We start from the raw sequence: 20,017 nt of genomic DNA on the forward strand, positions 1-20,017 counted from the left end.
AAACTCCTTCCTTTGTGTACATTTGCACTCCTAAATATGTAAGAACTATGGTGCCAACGTTTAACTTTCATGCTTTATTTAATTTAATATGATTTCAATACTGATTTGGTGCGTCCTCATTTGGCACCATCAGTCGAGCCATACAAACTGCACCAGCACTATGGTAAGTGCAGTTTCTCTGCTTGACCATGGGCTCCTACACTTGCTGCAGTCTGTAGGTTTTCATCAGGATGTGGTAAATCCAGGTATATACCTAAATAATTTAGATATAGAATACTGTTTATTGGTTGTTGTTTTTTTTAAACATGAGTTTGATTTATTATGAATGGGTTTCATTGAATGCTAATGTATCAAAGACGTGTCTGCTTGGTATTCTGTCTGCGTAGCAGTAGTAGTAGTAGTCTACCAATATTGGATGTCTGGAATTGATGGGACATTTTCAAAAATATGTATTTATTATTAGATTGCAGGTCTACTGTCATCATTTATGGTGCTGTTGGTCATATTGGTCATTGGATACCTCTTTCAACCACTGCCGCAGGTATGTAAATGTAATATCTATCTCAGCAGCTGACAGGCAGGTAACTAGGTAACTTTGGGGTACATTTATTAAGCTCGGTGAAGTGATAAAGTGTCTGGTTTTTAACACCGACCAATCAGCTCATACCTGTCATTTTTCAAACCAAGCTGTTTTCTTAACAGATAGGAGCTGATTGGTCGGTGATAAGAACCACACACTTTATCACTTCACCGAGCTTAATAAATCTGCCCTTTTATTTGGTAGTCAGTAACCAAAATACAGCAACAGCTCCTCAAGGATTGCAATAGTTGTACTATCGACTCCTATTGTATAGTACTTGTTACTGTTCACTACTGCTCTACAAGGGCTACTCCTGTAGGCCATTGCCTGTATTGGCTGCCTAAGACTCACAGTATAGATGAGTACTGAAATAGTCTCCTGTTTTGATGCATAGTCATTTTCAAAATGATAATATGGAGAAACACCCAGTGAAATATTTATATTGTACTTCTAGACTGTTCTAGCAGCCATTGTGATGGTGAACTTAAAAGGAATGTTCAAACAATTTGCAGATATTCCACATTTATGGAGAACCAGCAAACTAGAACTGGTGAGTTAATAAATTAGCATTTAAGGATCCATTGTCATTTTGGTTTACCTTTTTCCTTCTATGTGATTTGAGGACATGGCAAAATGCTTCTTTTCATTGACATGATTAGTCTGCACATGTTCACATTAATCTTCTGCGTTGATCTGTGTTAAGATATCTTTTGAATACTACAAATATTTAATTAGTTTAATAATCTATATTCATTGTAATATAGTGACGTATGCGCATTGGGCATGTTAGCAGGACTAATGGCATTGCAGCAGAGCTGTGTAGACCTCACATAAACTAACATTTATTTATGCAGATTGTCATAGGGAGGAGGAGTGGCACTAACGCACTGGACTGTGAGCCAGGCATCCTGGTTTCAAAACGAGCTCCGTGTGACCTTGGGCAAGTCACTTTATCTCCCTTTGCCTCAGGTACTTAGCTTGTAAGCTCCTTGGTTTTACTTTAGACTGTACTGCATATGTATTTGTACTCTGAAGGTAACATTCGTATAGTAGCACAAGTCTGACCACATTAAATATGACTTTTACATGTTACAGTTGACTTGGTGATATGGCTGTAGATGCAGTCAGGGATGGTAGAAGGTTGTGACAGGTGACTAGAGGTTATAAGACCCTTTGTTTGGCTTTTTGCACCCTCCTTTGTTATGTCTCTTTGTGCTGGTCCAATGTTGGTAGAATGTCTATGCCTTTATTTGGATGCAAATAGTGACATCTACTGTTGATTTATTTTACCATTCTGCCATATTACTCGGGGACCAATATTGCACACCTCAATATCTAAGATTTACATATCTTTGATAAGGACAGTTAGAATTTATATTCCAGCTCTGGTTATATATAGTAATATATAATATTTATTCAGTGATTACAACGGGGAACAATCAATCTGTTGCCAGGGATTTAACATTCAATTGCCATTAATGTTGTGCTCCTGATCATGAATATGCCATGCTTGTTTTCAAATGGCTCTAGTTTCTGAGGTATGCATATGTTTAATTTGCATATGCAAATCTATTTAAACAATGTTAAAAATAGTTAAATAGATTTTCTGTAGTTCTGATTAAATTTGATTCATACAATGTTCTAAAAAGACCCAGGATAATTACATACATACGTATTAGGAAGCAATGAGACCCATATTTTATACTCTTGTTGTGGGCAGTCCCTCTGCAGAATCCAACAGTAATTGGCCATCATGTGACAATCCCATATTCCATGATATCTTTCTTCCATTACCTGAATATCCTGGTGGAACAGTTTACCCTTTTCTTCACTTAAATCTCCTAGATTATTTATATAGCTCCAGCAATCTCCATACAACTGAGGCACTATTAAGGCCAAAGATCAGCATGATCTTTGTAGTCACTCATTTCATTAGGTTCACGGTTGATTTCCTTGCTAGTTACATCCCTTCCTGTCTAATCAAAGGGATTAAAGAAAGAACAGGGTGTACAGTTCCACCAGGATGTTGAGTAAAGAAATATATCACGAAAGGTGGGATAGTCACAAGATGGTTCATTACTGTTGGAGTCTGTAGACTTACTGCTTGCAGCAAGGATACAAAAGAGAATCCTACAAAAAAAATAAAAACAGTTTGAATAGCTTCCTAACACTTATGTACGCCATTATCCTGTGTCTTTTTATACATTTTCCAATATTTTTCATAAATATTAAAGACGTGAATATATTAAAAACTAGAGCCAACTGAAAAATAAGCATGGCATTTTCATCATCAGGAGCACTAAAGTAAGGGAGATTGACTCCTAAATCCCTGGCAACGGATTGACTGTTCCCCAGTGTTATGCTTAAGTTTCTCATAATGTGTAGTAACCATATCCAATCTATATTGCTGCCATTAATGCTGCATGTCAAACTGACAAACTGTTTCTTATATTAGATATTCTATTTTGTCTAACTGGAAATGGATAACAATGTGTAATACTTGTTTTCCTTTTGTTCCACTATTTAGGCCATTTGGGTGGTATCATTTTTGGCCTCTGTTTCATTGGGTCTAGACTACGGTTTGCTTGTTGCCGTGGCGTTTGCCATCATAACTGTAATATACCGCACACAAAGGTTTGAGTATTACATTTATCTACTCTTGTTTCATTTCTTGTTTTGAAACTTTTACATGTGCTGAAATAAGCAAATTATCTTTACCTTATACTTGAATGTATTCAAAGTGCTTCATGGAAGCCCTTATGTATGGGATAAACCAAAGTCATCAAATATTTGGGGGTCAAAAAACAGATCTGACAAAACGGGGATGTGTTAGCCCTAGTTTATAGGCATGCCAAGGCCAGGGTCTGCATCTTCAAATGCAGATTTACTGGTGCCTGCAGTGTGATTTCACTGGTAAATGTGAGTAACTTGAGAGTTACTAAGATGTCCACTGGTCCCAAAAAGCCTACAGTGGGTATATTTTAACCCAGTGCCTTCAGTTGCTGTTGTATGCTTTCTCACTGACTCTGCATACAAAGACCCATCAGTACTAGTAGTGTCTACCTCGGAACCGGTCTCTGAGTGTCCTCAGAAGTAATGGCATCCAAAAGTGAATGTTTAGAAAATGTATGACATGAATTTCTGCTGCTCTGCGCAGATTGGGGGCAGATGTCATGCTCAGGATGTCCCCACTGCTCATGTAGAGTGTGCTCATGATACCCAGCTGGAACACAGGCTTTTTAACATTTTTGAAAAGAGACCTACTGTCCATTTAGCATCTACTACTGATAGGCACAGACCATGGCGGGGGTATATTAACTTTTATTCTATGTGTGCTGAGCCGACTAAGGTTTAACCCAGGGGTGGCCAAACCTGTCCTCAAGATCTACCAATGGTGCATGTTTTCCAGGCAACCTGTGGATCTATAGTAGAAATGAATGCAGCATGTTTTAAAATGTGACAGTTAGAAAATGACTACAGCTGTGCACCAGCTAGGTAACCTGGAAAACGTGGACCGTTGGTAGATCTCAAGGACCGGTTTGGCCACCCCTGGTTTAACCCATATGTAAGGGCTGCCATGGGATTTTGTATAGGAAATGTTTTTAACTGCCACATTCACCTGAAGTAATCTATGCCATTAGCATTAATGAGATAGAAATGTATAATTCCTATTTTAAGGAGTATGCAGTTTAATTTTATTAAAGAAAATTCTGTCCTTCTGTATGTGTAAGTAGGGTTATTACCTGTCCTGTATAATACAAGATCACAACATTCTGAGTTTATTGATATACTGTGGGACAACTGTTTGTCATATTTTGAGGCCTTATAGTAAAATGCACTCTGTCAATCTGCATGCAGCTGCTCTGTGGCACCAAGCACAATTATTTCTCTGTATTTTTTGGTAGGGGCCTAACAGTACCTCTTGAAATCTGTAAGATAGGCATTTCTATTGACCAGACTGTGAGGCACAGAAAATTACTATAATTATGCCACTGACATGTTTCGGTACTTATATGTTAGTTGGGCGCCCACTATAGTTAGTACGCTCATACCCCCACTATCCATGTTGGCATGGAGTTGATTTTATATAGTGTTGCGAGCGCAGCGAGCCCCCGAGCCCGAAGCGTGGCGAGCGTAGCGAGGGGATGCGGAAAACTAAGCAAATAGCTTTGTGGGCACCCAACTAACATATAAGTACCCATGTTTCTGTGGTTTTTCACTTAGAAGTGTAGTTATGTGTGACATTTGCTCTCAATATTGAGCTATATGAAGGAGTTATGGGGTTTTTGTGTTCTGTTGACATTTGTCATTTTTCAGTCCAGAGTACAGAATCCTTGGACAAGTTCCAAATACGGATATCTATTGTGATATAGAGGAATATGAGGAGGTATGTATCCTATTCTTCTGTGAGATCGCGACCAGGTCACTTATTAAGATAAACCTAATTATATACATACAAATTGTCTTTTAATCCAATTGCACTCATTTATTTATGGTCTGTTTGTAGGTGCATAAATGAATCTATAACTGTTTTGTTATTTGCCATAAAACAGAAAGATTTTATATTGATTAATAGTCCCCCTTCTTGTAATTTTATAAGGACATTAAATGATGCTAAAAGGGCCTGTGACTAGATAGATAGATAGATAGATATTTATACATGTCCCCTAGATGGTAAGCTATAGGAAGTGGCAGTTTGTGGAGCATACAGATAATGATGATGATGATGATGATGATGATATAACAAGTCATGGGATATTTTTATATTCATAATTTCTTACAAAATATACAGAGTTATTCCAAAAGAATTATCCGATTTTATGACTCATTGATTTCAGTTCTCAAGCGACATCATGAAATGAATCCAGGGCTCGACAAATTTCTTTAAAATCTAGGAGCCAGGATGAAAATGTAGGAGCCAGATAAACTAATAATGACCGTGCCTGCCATAATGCCATTACATATACCACATGCCGAAATTACATATTATGCCACATAAGTTCCTCTTACCTACATGCTCATTGGTATGGGTTTCATGCTTGATGCCAGGGGTTAATATGCTTGTTGCTATGGGGCTACCATGGTTTGCCAAGTGTTAACATGCTCTTCCAGGGGTAGATGCTTGTTGCTATGGGGTTAACCATGGTTTGCCAGGGGTTAACCTGCTCGTAACCTGCCGCCATACCCAGTACTAATAATATTGAGGCACAGGGTTTGTTATGCGGGGGAGAGGGGACGCAGGGATTCCCTAATCTGCACATTGGGGGGCAAATAGGGTAGCTGGGATTCCCTAATCTGCACATTTGGGGGCATATAGGGTAGCTGGAATTCTCTGATTGGTACATTGGGGACACATAGGATATCTCTGACTACCTGATCTGCACATTGGAGCATATAGGATAGCTGGGATCCCCTGATCTGCACATAGTTAATAGTCTAGTGACAGCTGCCCCCCATCCTGTGCATCTCTGTGGGTCCTGGATCCCCCCAGGCATGCACAGTCCCATGACACATCTGGTCCGGGGAGCTGCTCTGCTGGCTAGGTACCTGATGGCCCTTTGTGGAAATGGGAGATCTCCTCCACTGCAGCCTGGTATCCTACACTCCTCGCTGCAAACCCCCCCCCCCCCTTATGGTTGCTATCTTTAATATAGAATTGTTTTACTGTTTCCTAGATAAAAGAATTTCCTGGAATAAAGATATTTCAAGCTAACACGTCCCTGTACTTTGCCAACAGTGATCTTTATGTTTCGGCACTGAGAAAAAAGGTACTTGGTTTCTTCAGTTTCTGTGGGATTGCATGGTATTGCAGAACCTTCATTATATCTACCCTTAGCCAGATTATTGGTTAGACTAGGGAGAGCAGTTAAATGTCAGTCACTTCAAGAAAAAGAAAAAAAATATTGGTGAGTTACAGAGAACTACAAATGTTTCACAGAATCCGCTGGTAAATCCACAAACAAAAAACTGTGAGTGTCTATTCTCCCCAAATCTTCATCAATAGATATTCACTATTTTCCATTACAATGAGTAGGGAGTTCCCATGCTGCCATGGCCTTTATGATGGTGAGCAGCAAAGATTCTCCTTCCAGAAGACCGAGGCCCCTGCTGAAACATACTGCTGCATTTTCTTACTTCCCCTGATTTTTGCAGTATGATTGTGGTACAGCGCTACCTGGTGGCCGAAAAATGTGTTACAGGGAATTTCAGTTTTATGCTTTGGAAAAAACACTTGACATCATGTGTTTCTTTACATTGCATATAACACCATATTAACAAAAACACCTAACTTTAGCTGTCTCATATGGTTTTAAAACTGGGGTTCCATTCTAGTTAGATAGTCCATTGTTCAACATTCAAAAGGTTGACAGGTTGACATGACAATGGTAGATACAGGTTTTTTTTGGTACTTCTGTACTTTCACGGCGCCAGCATGGCGCCGCGCGTCAGAGTCCCCTTGCGGGGCTCGCTTCGCTCGCCCACGCTGCGGGCTCGGTGGCTCGCTACGCTCGCCACGCTAATTAAAATCAACTCCATGCCAACATGGATAGTGGAGGTATGAACTATCCATGTTGGCATGGCGTTAACTTAGTTTATTTTACTTAGTTAGTGGCGAGCGTAACCCGGAAGTACGCGCGGCGCCATGCTGGCGCCGTGAAAGTAAAGAAGTACCTTTTTTTTTTATCCAATCTTTTGGTAGATACTGTATACATGGATTTGTGGTCAGGTGATGAAATATACAAAATTACACCCAAAAACTTCTGTCCACCTTTTTTGTGTCAACCATTTCCATGTCAACATATTTTAGCTTACCTTTTCATATTGACCTTTTCACCTATTTGATGTAAACAATAAGAGGTAGACCTATTACCTTTTTGCCTAAAATCTGAATAACTATTACACCACACCCTTAAACGTTGTGCCTTACAAACATGGTGCTATTTTGATGGCCATTACGCCAGAGTTTCACAAACTCAACCGTTATAGTCCAAGTTTTAAGGCTATACATGTATGAGCACATCATTACTTAATTAGTACATCAGTCAATTTTGATTTGCAGTATGATATCCTTAATATATAGTGGTGACGTTGGGAAACTCTGCATTAGGCCATTTTAGGTCGTTGGGAAACTCTGCATTAAGGAGCCCATAGACGCTCCATTTTTGCCGGCTCCGTTCTGTACTATGCGATGCGCGCTCTCGCTCATCACATAGTATGGTACAAAAAGTATGTGCTGCACATACTTTTTGTACTAGGTACACATCGGATCGGATCGCAGTGCATGCACAATGCATGCACAAGGGATGCGATCCGATACGATGTGTACTTTGAAAGTACAGAACGGACCGCAAAAACGTACCGTGTATGGGGGGCATTAGACCTAATTAGATACAAATCGTCCCATGTACTGACACAAATATTGCCGAAGTCAAATCGGATTGTGATTTACAGGCAAACAACTTCCACAACTACGCCTTGTCAGTCTGAGTGGTCAGTGTATTTCCAGCTCAAACGTAAATAAAAGTACAATTCTAGATTAAAACTACTGTGGGGTATATGTCCTATATGTATATAAGTAGTCATGATAACCTTGCAAATATACTTTTTTATTAAATTGATAAACCTGCCTTCATTCATAATGTGAGGGACAATAAATCCATAGCATTATTTTTCTCTAAATTGTAAAATAGTTTTTATACTTTATATGCATCACTAAAAGGAAAGAGAAATAGCAATAACGTATAGTAAAGCATCATAGGAAACATATATGTTACTAGTACAGCAGTGTTTAAGCATTTACCTTAGATCAGTCATTCAAAAATCTCATCTATGAAAATGGCTTCAAGCAATGACCGCTCCAAAGGTGGGGCTGCAGCGCAGTTCACAACTGAAACAGGAGAGAAATGCCAACCGTCAGCGAGTCAGTTTAGAATGGCAGTTGGTGTGTCTCCTCTATTGAATTTTGAACTGTGCTGCTGCCCCTCCTCTGGAGTCATCCCTGGCTGCACGTTTACTTGAAGACTTACAAAATATTGAACAAAACCTGAAACCTATTGACCATTTGCATGAATCTTTTTATTAGTGCATACATAAGTGTGTGAAAATAATGCCCTGTTGTAAATCATTTTTTACTGATAAGTACTATTATCTTTGTTTTCCATAAAAGACTGGTATTGATCCAGGGGCTATATTAATTGCAAAGAAAAAAGCCCAAAAGAGACATGCCAAGGAAATGAAGAAATCAAATAAATGTGAAAGAAGAGCAGTTCTGAAGCTTGTAAGTCACCAATTTAGCAACTTGTTCTCATTTTATTTTTCTACACTTAAGATCAGATTCAGTTAGCCAATAGGCATTGATGCTAAAGGCTACCACCCTTCTACTGGTACAGTAAATCAGCACATGTAATTAATTTGGCCCTTGATGGTTACAGGTACAGATGAAGCGCCTCTCAGCCAGCGCCGGGGCTCAGCAGAAGGCCCCTGCTGGTGAGATGGCGCTCCATCTGACTGGGACACGCAAACGTTACTGTTGCGTCACGGTTTGACCACCCCAGTCAAACTCACCACCTGCTAAAGTTTAAATTCAGCAGTCAGCAAAAAAGAATACTGGACTCAAATAGAGTTTAAATCGACATTTCGGGCTGTTATGCCCTTTATCAAGACCCTCCATGTGGGTTTGGTAGTGTAGATTGCAGCAGGTGGTGGCACTCACGGAAATAACAACGCTGACACAAAAGGTGCGCACCTTTTGTGTCAGCGCTGTTATTTCTGTGGGTGCCGCCCCCTGCTGCAATATATATATATATATATATATATATATATATATATAGTGGGTGGAGTGGTCCTTTTTCTGCGCTGATATATGGGCAGCACTTCTATAGTACCCTGCTGTTAATAAAGGTACGAAATGGAAAAGATGGATAAAAAGGAAAGAATAGAAGTGCGCTATAGATATTTCACCACTTATATGTTTCAATGATAATTCCAACGTATAAAAAACTGTATTTATTCCAATTCATTATACAGACAAAATTCAAAGAAAGACTTGGTACATGATTCAATGAGTGATCCAACATCCAAATACAATGAGTTCAGATGAGTATCAAATGATCCAATAGGCGATCCAACATTAAAGAGTGATTTTCTTTGGTGTATAACCCAATTTTCTTTGGTGTATAACCCAATTTTCTTTGGTATATAACCCAATTTTCTTTGGTGTATAACCCTTTTTTAGGGTTTTATACCAAAGAAAATTGGACTATGTAACCAGTTTTATACTTCACCTTAATCAGTCCTTATTTCTCATCTGCTATCCCAGTGGTTCCCAAACTGTGCGCCTAGGCTCCCTTGGGTGCCTTGGAGCACTTGCAGGGGTGCCTCAGGATGGTGGTCCAGAATCAATTCATTATATTTATGGCCAATGAAATAGGCTAAATCAGTGCTTGTGGCTTCCAATTAAGAATATGTGGGTAAACAGAAGTGAATCATGTTTCTCACCACCTAAGTGGACCTAAGGTAAACATATAAATCAAAACTTTTTTAATATTTTTTCTGAAATTAGTAACTTTTGGCCTAGGGGTGCCGTGAAAAATATTCTGATACTCTAGGGAGCCGTGATTCAAAAAGTTTGGGAACCACTGTGCTATCCTGTCTTTTGCAGACAGTCACTATCACTGTATCGCTTTAGGTCAGTTAAACCTGTTGTGGAAAGCCAGGGAACTTGAATAAAAATAATGCAAAATGCTTATTCCGTCAGCTTCACAGTATCTCTTAACAGGAAACTTTATGGTGTATCTAGACACGGGCAGAGTTCCAGTCCTATAACCGGAGTACCACCTTCATCTATGTATTGCTAATTGCAAATGTTTTCCGTAACTATTGTCCCATGATCAGTAATTACCTAGCTCACAATATTGCTCTGTGCTTTGCATTTGTTCTCAGACTAACGATGTAGAGATGGCTGTGAAACATGAACTGATGAATGATGATCTAACCACAGACTTGTCAGGAAATGTCAAAAATGGATCAGCTGACAGAAATGGGCAGAATTCACCTTCTGAAGAGTTGGAGTACTTCATGTCTCCAGTCACCAACATTCACTCAATAATTCTCGACTTTACACCTGTCAACTTCATAGACTCTGTGGGTGCTAAAACGTTAAAATCGGTAAGAGACTGATAACTGTCCTATCTAATACACAGGCTAAGCAACCAGGTCCTTGGCCAGTCTGAAGGAGGTGTAAATTTTGCCATTTAAGCAGAGCCACTAGATCAATTCTGGACTAGTTTAGCACCGCCAGTGGTAGGAAGATAAACGGACACACACACACACACATTCTATCTTTATAGGTGTAATGCACATATTCAGAGTTTTTGCTGAGGAGCAACATCACAGCATATGTGGCCAGCATTATGCAGTAGTGTCTTTAACTTTGAGGGGAAAAGTGACTTGTGCTTTGCTGGCACTGTTGAGACAAACTATGTTTGTGTGGGAAGAAACCGTTCCCCCAGAATCGTGTCAGTAAATAGTGCACCTGTACATTAAATGTTGTGGCAAAATTACAAAAATGTGTTATTTGTTAACATTTATATAGCGCCAGGGTATTTTGTTGCGCTATACAATTGGATTGTTTGCTGACAGAAAATGATTGCCTAGAAATTTGTAATGCAGTTGAATCCTGATTTACATTTTACAGGAATTTTACATTTTTGATATTGTTGTTCCCCCTCGCTCCATTCATGGAATTGTGTGTCAGGTTTTTTGTTCTTTGTACTGGCTGCCCTTTGCCATTCTGAAATTACACCACTGTCACATGCTTTTCATATGTAAGTATGAAGCATGGCTTATACTTCTGTTTGGAAGTGCTGGCTTCCGATTAACCAATATGCACCATTATTTACTGATTGACTGAACAATAGTTAAACACTACTTTATTGCTCCTATACGGATGCCCGTATCTTTGAGGCCGCCATGACCGGACAGAGAGATGACAGGACTTCAGGGTAAACACATGCATTTAAATGTATGTGTTCACACAGTGCGACACAGCCACATTGTGTTTCCCTTGAAATCCAGTTGGCAGTGGCCGGATCCTGTTCTGCAGAATCTGGATACACTGCTGTGGGTCTAACCCCAGTCAGGTTATTTAGTTAGTTTAGGAACTTCTGTGAGCTATCCCCTCACTCTCTTTCTCTCCTGCCTTTGGGGGAGTCTTCAAACACTGTGGTCCATTTTGGTCTACCCCCACCGGATCACAGAAATCTGAGGAGGCGATGGATCAGGTAAGAGCTTAGGTAGCCCTGGGCTGTTACCCTTCCCCGTGTGAAGGTGTCTGTCTGCGCAGCTCTGCAGTTTGTCAAATCCCGTTTACTGAGCTGGGCACTGTGATCCCAGCTACATGGAAGGCTGAGGCTAAGATGGCCGGTGTCCATATTAAGAATTCTTATCAATATGGCGGATCTGGGGAAATTCATACAACTTTCAGACAGAATAACCCCTAAATCCTGGCTTTTACTCAGCATTTGAGTTCCGGGTTGTTTTCGCAGGTCCCAGCCTGACCCCCCTTTCACACAGAAAAGCAAATTACCAGGTGAATCATTTCTACTCGGTAATGCTGATTAACATGGGTATTTTTTCTGTGTGAAAGGGTCAACCCAGGTCGAAATTCCCAGATCTTCAACTCTGGTAAAAACCTGGGGGTTAAAGACCCAGTAATTTCGACGCAGGTTGACCCTTTCACACAAAAGAAAAGACCTGTACTGACCTGCAAAGTACCAGGTATAAATGTTTGACTAGGTCATTTTCTTGTGTGAAAGAGTTATCGGAGACACCAGGTTGCTTGAAGAAGGGTGTTTGGTCTCTGCTTAGGCAACCTACCAGGGCTGCATTCCATAAGCCCCGCCCCAAACAGCCCTGCAGGAGCTCTCTGGAACCATCTTATTACTCTTTCCCGCTGCTACAGCATGCTGGCGGGATGCTGCTGCTTATCATCTGCTCACAAGGACAGACCATACAGCAAGTATAGTGGAACTTTTAATGCCACAGTGTGTAGCCCACTGATTTTATCTCCTATATGTGGGAATCAGAATCTAGCTCACAGATTTTATCTCCTACATATGGGACTATTACAGTGCACTGTTATTTAGCCCACTGACAATATGTTCCAAACTGATACTGGATCTTTACTGTGTTAGCTCTTAGCACTCACATAGCTTCTGGCTGATTTTCACTATTGTGTTTACATTTGAGGGCACTGTTTAGGATTATAATTTTGTTGACATGACATATTTTCCTTATTTGAATGCCAGGAAACCAAGACAAAGGGTCTAATACCAAAGCAGGCTCTGCTGTTTATTTGACTTGTGCAGTGTAACCAGAAATTATACAAAGGCTGCACAGACCCAGGTACTCTCTGCTTAATCTGTATGTGACCCCCGTTGTGTCACTTCTGGACAGTTCAGCAGTCTGGTCTGATATGCCGCAGTGGGCCAGAGCTATGGCAGACACTATAGCTGAACTACAGCAGGCTCAGGGTGCTGATGATACAGTAGCCACTTCTCAGGTTGGACCCTCCTCTGCTGCAGCTGAGGAGCCCCAGCTGGGCAGATGTTTGTCCGAAATGGCCACTTCCCTAAATGGTGAGCTATACAGGCCCCAAGGCTGACCAGCATCCTCCCCTGTTTCCTTTCTAGGTGATGTACATAATTCAGATGGGGAGATGGACCCAGATTGGGAAGACCCTTCTGGATGGGAAGATGACTCTTCTTCAGACTCTGGGGTCAAATTTTTTGTTAATATGGCTCGTCAGACATAAAGCTTGAGGAGGCCTCTGTACCGTAGTCTACTTCCACTTCCTTATTCAAAAGGAAAAAGGCCTAGGTGACCTTTTCTCCTCCATACACTCATTTTAACGAGGAATTAAAGGAAGCCCAGTTGAAGCCTGATACAAGGGTCCAGGTCCCTAGAAAGCTTATGTCGTTATACCCTTTAAGGGTAAAATTGGCAAAAGCAATGGTGATTCTCAATGTACAATCCACCACCTGAAAGGATCCTGCAAATAGAAAAGTGAAGCTATTTTAAAGTCAATTTTCATCCTGACTGGAGTATCCATGTGTCCCATTCTAGTCAGTGCTTGGGTTGATATGCTATCAAGGAGTGGATGACCAAGATTGAGTCTGGCGTACATCTGAGGATCCTATTCTGAACCTCCCACTGATCACTCAGGTCATAGAGGCGGTGTCCTATGTTACTGATGTCTTATTGGATTCTGTTTCCCTAAAGCAGGGATGGGAACCTTCGGCCTTCCAGCTGTTGTTGAACTACACATCCCAGCATGCCCTGCTACAGTTTTAGCATGGCCAAATGGCATAACTGTAGCAGCGCATGCTGGGATGTGTAATTTAACAACAGCTGGGGAGGCTGAAGGTTCCCCATCTCTGCCCTACAGTTCCGCATCTCTACCCTGGCAGTGACTGCTCATCACTCACTATGGTTGCTCTTCTGAAATGCTAATTCAGAATCAAAGCACACCTTGAAAGGATTTCCCTTTTTTGAGGGCAAATTTTTATTCAGCAAAAGCTACTGGTGGGAAGAGTATGTTCCAGTGCTGAAGCCCAAGTCCAAACCTTTCAGATTTCGGTCCTTTTGGTTCAAGTTAGGGGCTCCTTCCCTTCCTTCCAATCCCTATGGGGTAATTCCCATTTCTCCCATTGAGGTTCCTTCCGGGGCCAAGGTTCCCATGGTTCTTGCAGACTGGGACCTAAGCAGGGAGATAAACCTACAGCATGACTGCATTAGTCAGGCCATCCGGCCCCAGGTGGTAGGCACTCGCTTGCTATTGTACCAGGAATTTTGGCTGGAATCCAAATTGGAGCGTTGGGCAAGTAGTGTTGTATTCAGGGGTTATATTCTGGATCTTCAGACACATGTGCCGCACAGATTCTTTGTGACCCCTCTTCCTCAGGACCGAGCCAGAACGAAGGCATTACTTCAAGCTATTTCTTCTCTTTCCAGGACAGGAGTCATAGTGCCAGTCCCGGCATAGCAGCAGGGTCTCAGGTTCTACACCACATTATTTTTGTTGGACAAGCTGGATGGATTATTTTGCCCAAGTTGTTGAACCCCTACAATTGCTTAGACCAATTCAAATGGAGTCTATCCACTCAGTCATCGTGGCCATGGAAGCAGAACAATTTTTTTGCTTCCATTGATATAAAGGGTGCATATCTGCACGTTCCCATTTGAAGTGGACACCACCACCTACTATGATTTGCGGCCTGCCATTATTAATAGCAGTTCCGGGCCTTATTTTCAGTCCATGGCTTCTAGAGTGTTCACAAAGCTAATGGCATTACCTTATTATGAAATGCAGGAGACTATATCACCCCTTACCCAGTCGATTTACTACTTAAGGCCCTGTCCAGGACTCTGCTTTCGTCACATATACAACTGACGTTAGATCCCTAGGTTGGTTGATCAATTTTCCATCTTCTACCAGACTTCTACCATCACAACAGATGGTGTTCCTTCGACACCATAGTGCAGAGAGTCTCCATTCCTCAGAGAAAAGTGACAGACTGCCAGTCCAGGATACACATGTTACCATGTGTCGTCGGTGCTCCAAAGCATGCAGTATCTCAGAAAAATGGTAGCTGCCTTCGAAGCAGTACCATTTTTGTGCTTCAATGCCCTGACATAAGAGCCTCGTATTTTGTATTATTGGACCCCAACGGACTTCAGGTTGTAGCTTCTCCGCCTGTCAACTCAGACAAGTGCATCTCTCCAGTGTTGGCTTCACCCACCAAATCTGACCAAGAGCTTTTTGTTTTCCATCCCAATTTGGAATGTGGTAACCATGGATGCCAGCCTCACAGGTTTCTTCATCACTATCATCAAGGCCTGCCGTCCAAGGTAGAAACAATGCTACTAATAAACATCCTCTGGCCATTCTCAATGCATTGAACCAGATTCAGGACCTTCTTGGTGGGGAAACCCTATTTGCATCAGTGGGACAACGTGATGGCTGTTGCTTACGTAAAAAAACAAGACAGGGCTGTCTTCATTCCTGGGGAAAGGAGCATGAATGCTTTAGTGGGTATGAAAGGAACCTGTTCTAATCATTGTAAATACTCCAGATTGGCTCCATCAACACTGGTATGCACAGAATCAAGATATGGTTGCTGAACCCCATATCGACTTCTGCTTCAAAACGATCTCCTTCTTCAATGGCCTTGTTAATCACCACAATTTGCCTCGTCTGACTTTGATGGCCTGGTTCTTGAAACCAGCATCTTAAGGTCAAAAGGATTGTCCTATTCAGTTGTTTACCGTGCTTCATGCACAAAATGGTCACCTCTAACATTGACTACCATATTTGGATTTATATATTGCTTGGAGTGAGCACAAGGGTCTCTTGGCTGCAGATTTTTGCCTCCCGCATATTTTGACTTTTCTCCATGATGGTTTGTCGAAGGCACTCCCTTTCCTCTCTGCTTCCTGTCTTTTTTCAGAGAAGGTTTAGTAACCTTCCAGATGTCTTCTGTTTTTTTTTCCAGGGTGTTCTAAGGATACAGATGCTTTGTTTGTCCTCCTTGACATTTTATTTTGGTCCTTTCAGCTCTTCAGAAGCAACCATTCAAGCCTCTGTATTTGGTGGACTTATGTTTTTTTTACATTTGAATGTGGTATTTCTCTTGGCAATTGCATATACTCGCCAGGTTTATGATCTGGCCATCTTATCTTGCAAGGTACCTCGTTTTTCATTCTAACACCGTGGTTTTAAGGACGTCTTCCTTTTTGCCTAGGGTAAAGTAAGTGAGTTAAGTAAGCTTAAATAAATAAGTATTTTTATACATAGAAACCTTTCAGTGTCTCTTGCACTCTCTAAATACATATTCTGCTTGTTTTTTCGTTTTTGCCTAGGGTGGTGTCTACATTCCATCTTAACCAATACTTTGGGGTGTTTTTTTTGTTTTTTTTTCTCAAAGTTCTTCGACTTTGAAGGATGCATAGTCACTGGCCTTGTTGGACATTGTTCGGGCTTTAAAGATCTACTTGTCTCATACGGCATTGTTACACTGCATGGAGAGTCTTTTGGTTCTTGTGGATGCACTGAAGTGGGGATGGCTGGCCACCATTGATTTTTGGGTCACGTCAACTATCCATCAGGCTTATGTGTCTTCGCATTTACCAAATTCTGCTCCACACAGGGCTCATTCGACTTGAGCCAACAGTGTGTCTTGGATGGTTTGCCATGGCATCTCTGTGGAATAGCTGTGCAGGCCTGTAACCTGGTTGTCTCTACACATTTTTTACAAAATTTTATTGATTCCATACCTTTTGGTTTGGAGAAATCCCGGTTTGGCCTAGTTGTGTTATGAGTGGATAGTTTTCTCACTTTTGTAAGCTTGCTTTAGAAATTCCAGATGTAATGATGCAGTGTCTCCCAGATGGAAGATAGAGGAAACAGGATTTTTTACTCAACGGAAAATCTCTTCCTCAGAATCCATCTGGGGGACGCTGTGATCCCTCACATTTTGATTTGGATTTGGTTTTATGTTGTGTTTCCTTCATGTGGCTTGGATAAACGTAGGCACTAAGCCTTGAAAAGTGATACAATGGGGTGATAAACCACCAACCAATTAGCTTCCTTCCTGTCATTTTTCAAACACAGCCTGTGACATGGAAGTTAGGAACTGATTGGTTGGTTGTTTATCAATTTTCAAGCTTAGTAAGTCTAGCCCTTAACCGCCATAGCCCAGGCTGTAACCCAGATGTAATGACACAGCGTCCTCCAGATGGATTCTAATGAAAATATTTCTACTGCAAGTTACTGTATGGTGTCTGCTGCTTTAGTGTTCTGTATATGGTGTGAGTGTGGTGTATCCTATGCTTAGTATTGGGGGTATTTCAGCATTAGGGTGTCAGAGTATTAAAGTGATTGACATCTAAACCTGTAAGTATGTTGTATTTGTACCTAGACTTTAGGTGTATTTTTAGCTTCTCCAAATTCTACATCTGCCCAAATTTACACTTTTGTTTTCAATGAGAGAGCATAAAGTTGTTCTGACTGTGATCCAGTCCCAATTGCATTGAAAATACATTTATAAAACAAATGCACAATTAACGGTTACATTTACTGCTAAATATCAATTTTTTTTTTACGCATTACTTGGATTTTAATTGTTCATATATAAGTTTGTGTCCTTGTATTAGCAACAACCTAGAAATGCATAAACAATCAAAAACTTGTGAATATATTGTTTAAGCTGTCTGCTAATCAAAAATTACAAAGTTACTCCTGAATGGTTAGCAAATCATTCTATTTCATGTTTTCTTTAATTGCTGTCCTACAGTTGATCAAGGAATACAAAGAAATAGGTATTGACCTCCTCTTATCCAGCTGTAATGGTAAGCTCTGAATCTATTATAAAGTATTAGTACAAGGATAGTCCCTCCTATAGGTTGCATGCTTGTTATCTTGACCACTTTTCTAAGCCAAATGGTCACTTCATTTACCAAGGCAATGTTTGGAAAACTTTTTATTTTTATCACATTTTCCCTGTACCTCATTGCCACCATATTGGTCTAGAGCAGGGGTAAGCAACCTGTCATACTGCAAGATGTAAATGTAGAGCTACACATCCCAGCATTTCCTGCCACAGTTTTACTGTTAGGGCATGCTAAACTGTGGCATGGCATGTTGGGATGTGTAGTTCCACCATAGCTTGAGTGTCATAGGTTACCCACCTATGGTCAAGAGTTTCCAGCTTCCAAGTGAACACTTTTTAATGCAAAATGTTCTCACTTATTGCAGTATGAGGATGTAAGTGTTTCCAAGCTTCAGTCCTCAAGGTCCCCTCAGTATCACAAGTGAAAGTATTAGTGTCAACTATTGCTGCTTATTTAAAATCAAAACTATTACAAATTCTTTATTAAGCAAATAAATGCAATGTATTCAATCAGAAAAATACATAACAGCCATGGTATGCAAGTGGAAATAATATCATATGGCCAAATGATTTTAATTGCATTGATCTGGCTAAAACAAATTGATTAAAAAAACAGCAGCAATGCAATTATTGGTTATATTTCAAATATAACTCCACTAGTTGCAAGCCTGCCAAAATGACAGCCCAGTCCCTATCTGCTCCTACCCCAATCTCTGTCTATACATATCCAGCAAGTTTGAACCTGATCACTTTGCTATCACTTTCTGTTAAGAAGTAATTTGTTTTGTAGATAGTATCAACAAAACATTTACTGGATAAATGGGTGCATAAATAAATCCAACGTTTCGGGGTGCTTGGACCCCTTTGTCAAGGTGCAGAACAAAAAACATTGCAAGACTCCTACCTTAAATAGTAGTGGAGAAAGGTGTAAGGTCCCCTCACCAGTGCTGCGGCGTTCAGTCCGGGATGCGTCGCAAGGACAACCCGAGCGACGGCTCCCTGACTGAACGCCGCAGCACTGGTGATCCGCATTCTGAAATTTGCGGCATATAGCAATGACCTTATGTCACATAAAAAAAAATTTGGGGGCAATTATAAGTGAGAACATTTACTGAGTAATATGAAATGTATGTTGCATTAGAAAGCAGCAGAAAGATCCATCTTTAGAAAGCTTTGGCTGTGTGTCTACACCATTTGCAGAATGTAAGAAAGCTGTCAAGAAGGAGCTTTTGTGGCATATTTCCAAGTGTGCTTAGATGTAATAGTCCATAATGTGTGTACAACTGTGCTCCACATAGTAAATCTATTCATGGAAACCCCAGATCCCTCTTTGGCAACAACAACCCTATGGACCCTTGGCTCACCACACCAGTACGTCCAATTATTTCAAGGTGATGAATGGGCAAGAAAATCCTCTGTTGGCCAAACATACTGCATTTTTTGCAGGATTAGATCATTTAAATTCAAATGAAAGAGCCCTTAGCCATGTAATTAGGGATTACCTGCTGATATTTTTTTGCCAACAAATTCAACAAATGAATGTTAAATAAATGGTGAAATAAATCAAGAAACATTTACTAATGCCATGTTCTCAATGCGAGTGCGAAATACACGGCTTTTCCCCGGCATTGAAATGCCGGGGACTGCAGGGACGGACCCCCGTTCTCACTGCAAGGCAAATTCCCAGGTGAAGAAGTTCTACCCGGGAATTTGCCTTTTAACACGGGTTTTTCGGCAGTGTCAACGGGTCAATCCGTGTCTGCATACCCGGATCTCAGACACCGGTAAAAAGAAGGGTTTTACCCGTGTATGAGATCCGGGTATGCGACCCGTTCACACTGCCAAAAATCTTGTGTTAAAAGGCAAATTCCCGGGTCGACCCGGGAGTTTGGTGCAGTGAGAACGGGGTGTATATATATAAAATAAGTTATGTATAAATAGTTTGGAAATGTACAAAAATTAGAATGTAACAGAACTTCCCATAGTG

At 40.8% G+C, this 20,017-nt stretch overlaps 1 protein-coding gene across 3 annotated transcripts in view; it reads left to right on the forward strand.

Moving 5' to 3' along the window:
* The window catches only part of SLC26A5 (solute carrier family 26 member 5), an 84,053-nt gene that overhangs the window by 56,172 nt on the left and 7,864 nt on the right, over positions 1-20,017 (forward strand). The window contains exons 11-18 of one of the 3 annotated variants that reach the window (XM_083183021.1): positions 464-541; positions 1,035-1,130; positions 3,108-3,214; positions 4,898-4,967; positions 6,256-6,348; positions 8,748-8,858; positions 10,523-10,747; positions 17,935-17,989. In XM_083183021.1, the coding sequence (XP_083039147.1) occupies positions 464-541; positions 1,035-1,130; positions 3,108-3,214; positions 4,898-4,967; positions 6,256-6,348; positions 8,748-8,858; positions 10,523-10,747; positions 17,935-17,989 (835 nt within the window). The other 2 variants (XM_083183023.1, XM_083183024.1) reach the window with 2 other exon arrangements.

The sequence above is a fragment of the Crinia signifera genome, chromosome 4, assembly GCF_055691185.1.
Source record: "Crinia signifera chromosome 4, ASM5569118v1, whole genome shotgun sequence".
Classification (NCBI taxonomy): Eukaryota; Metazoa; Chordata; class Amphibia; order Anura; family Myobatrachidae; genus Crinia; species Crinia signifera.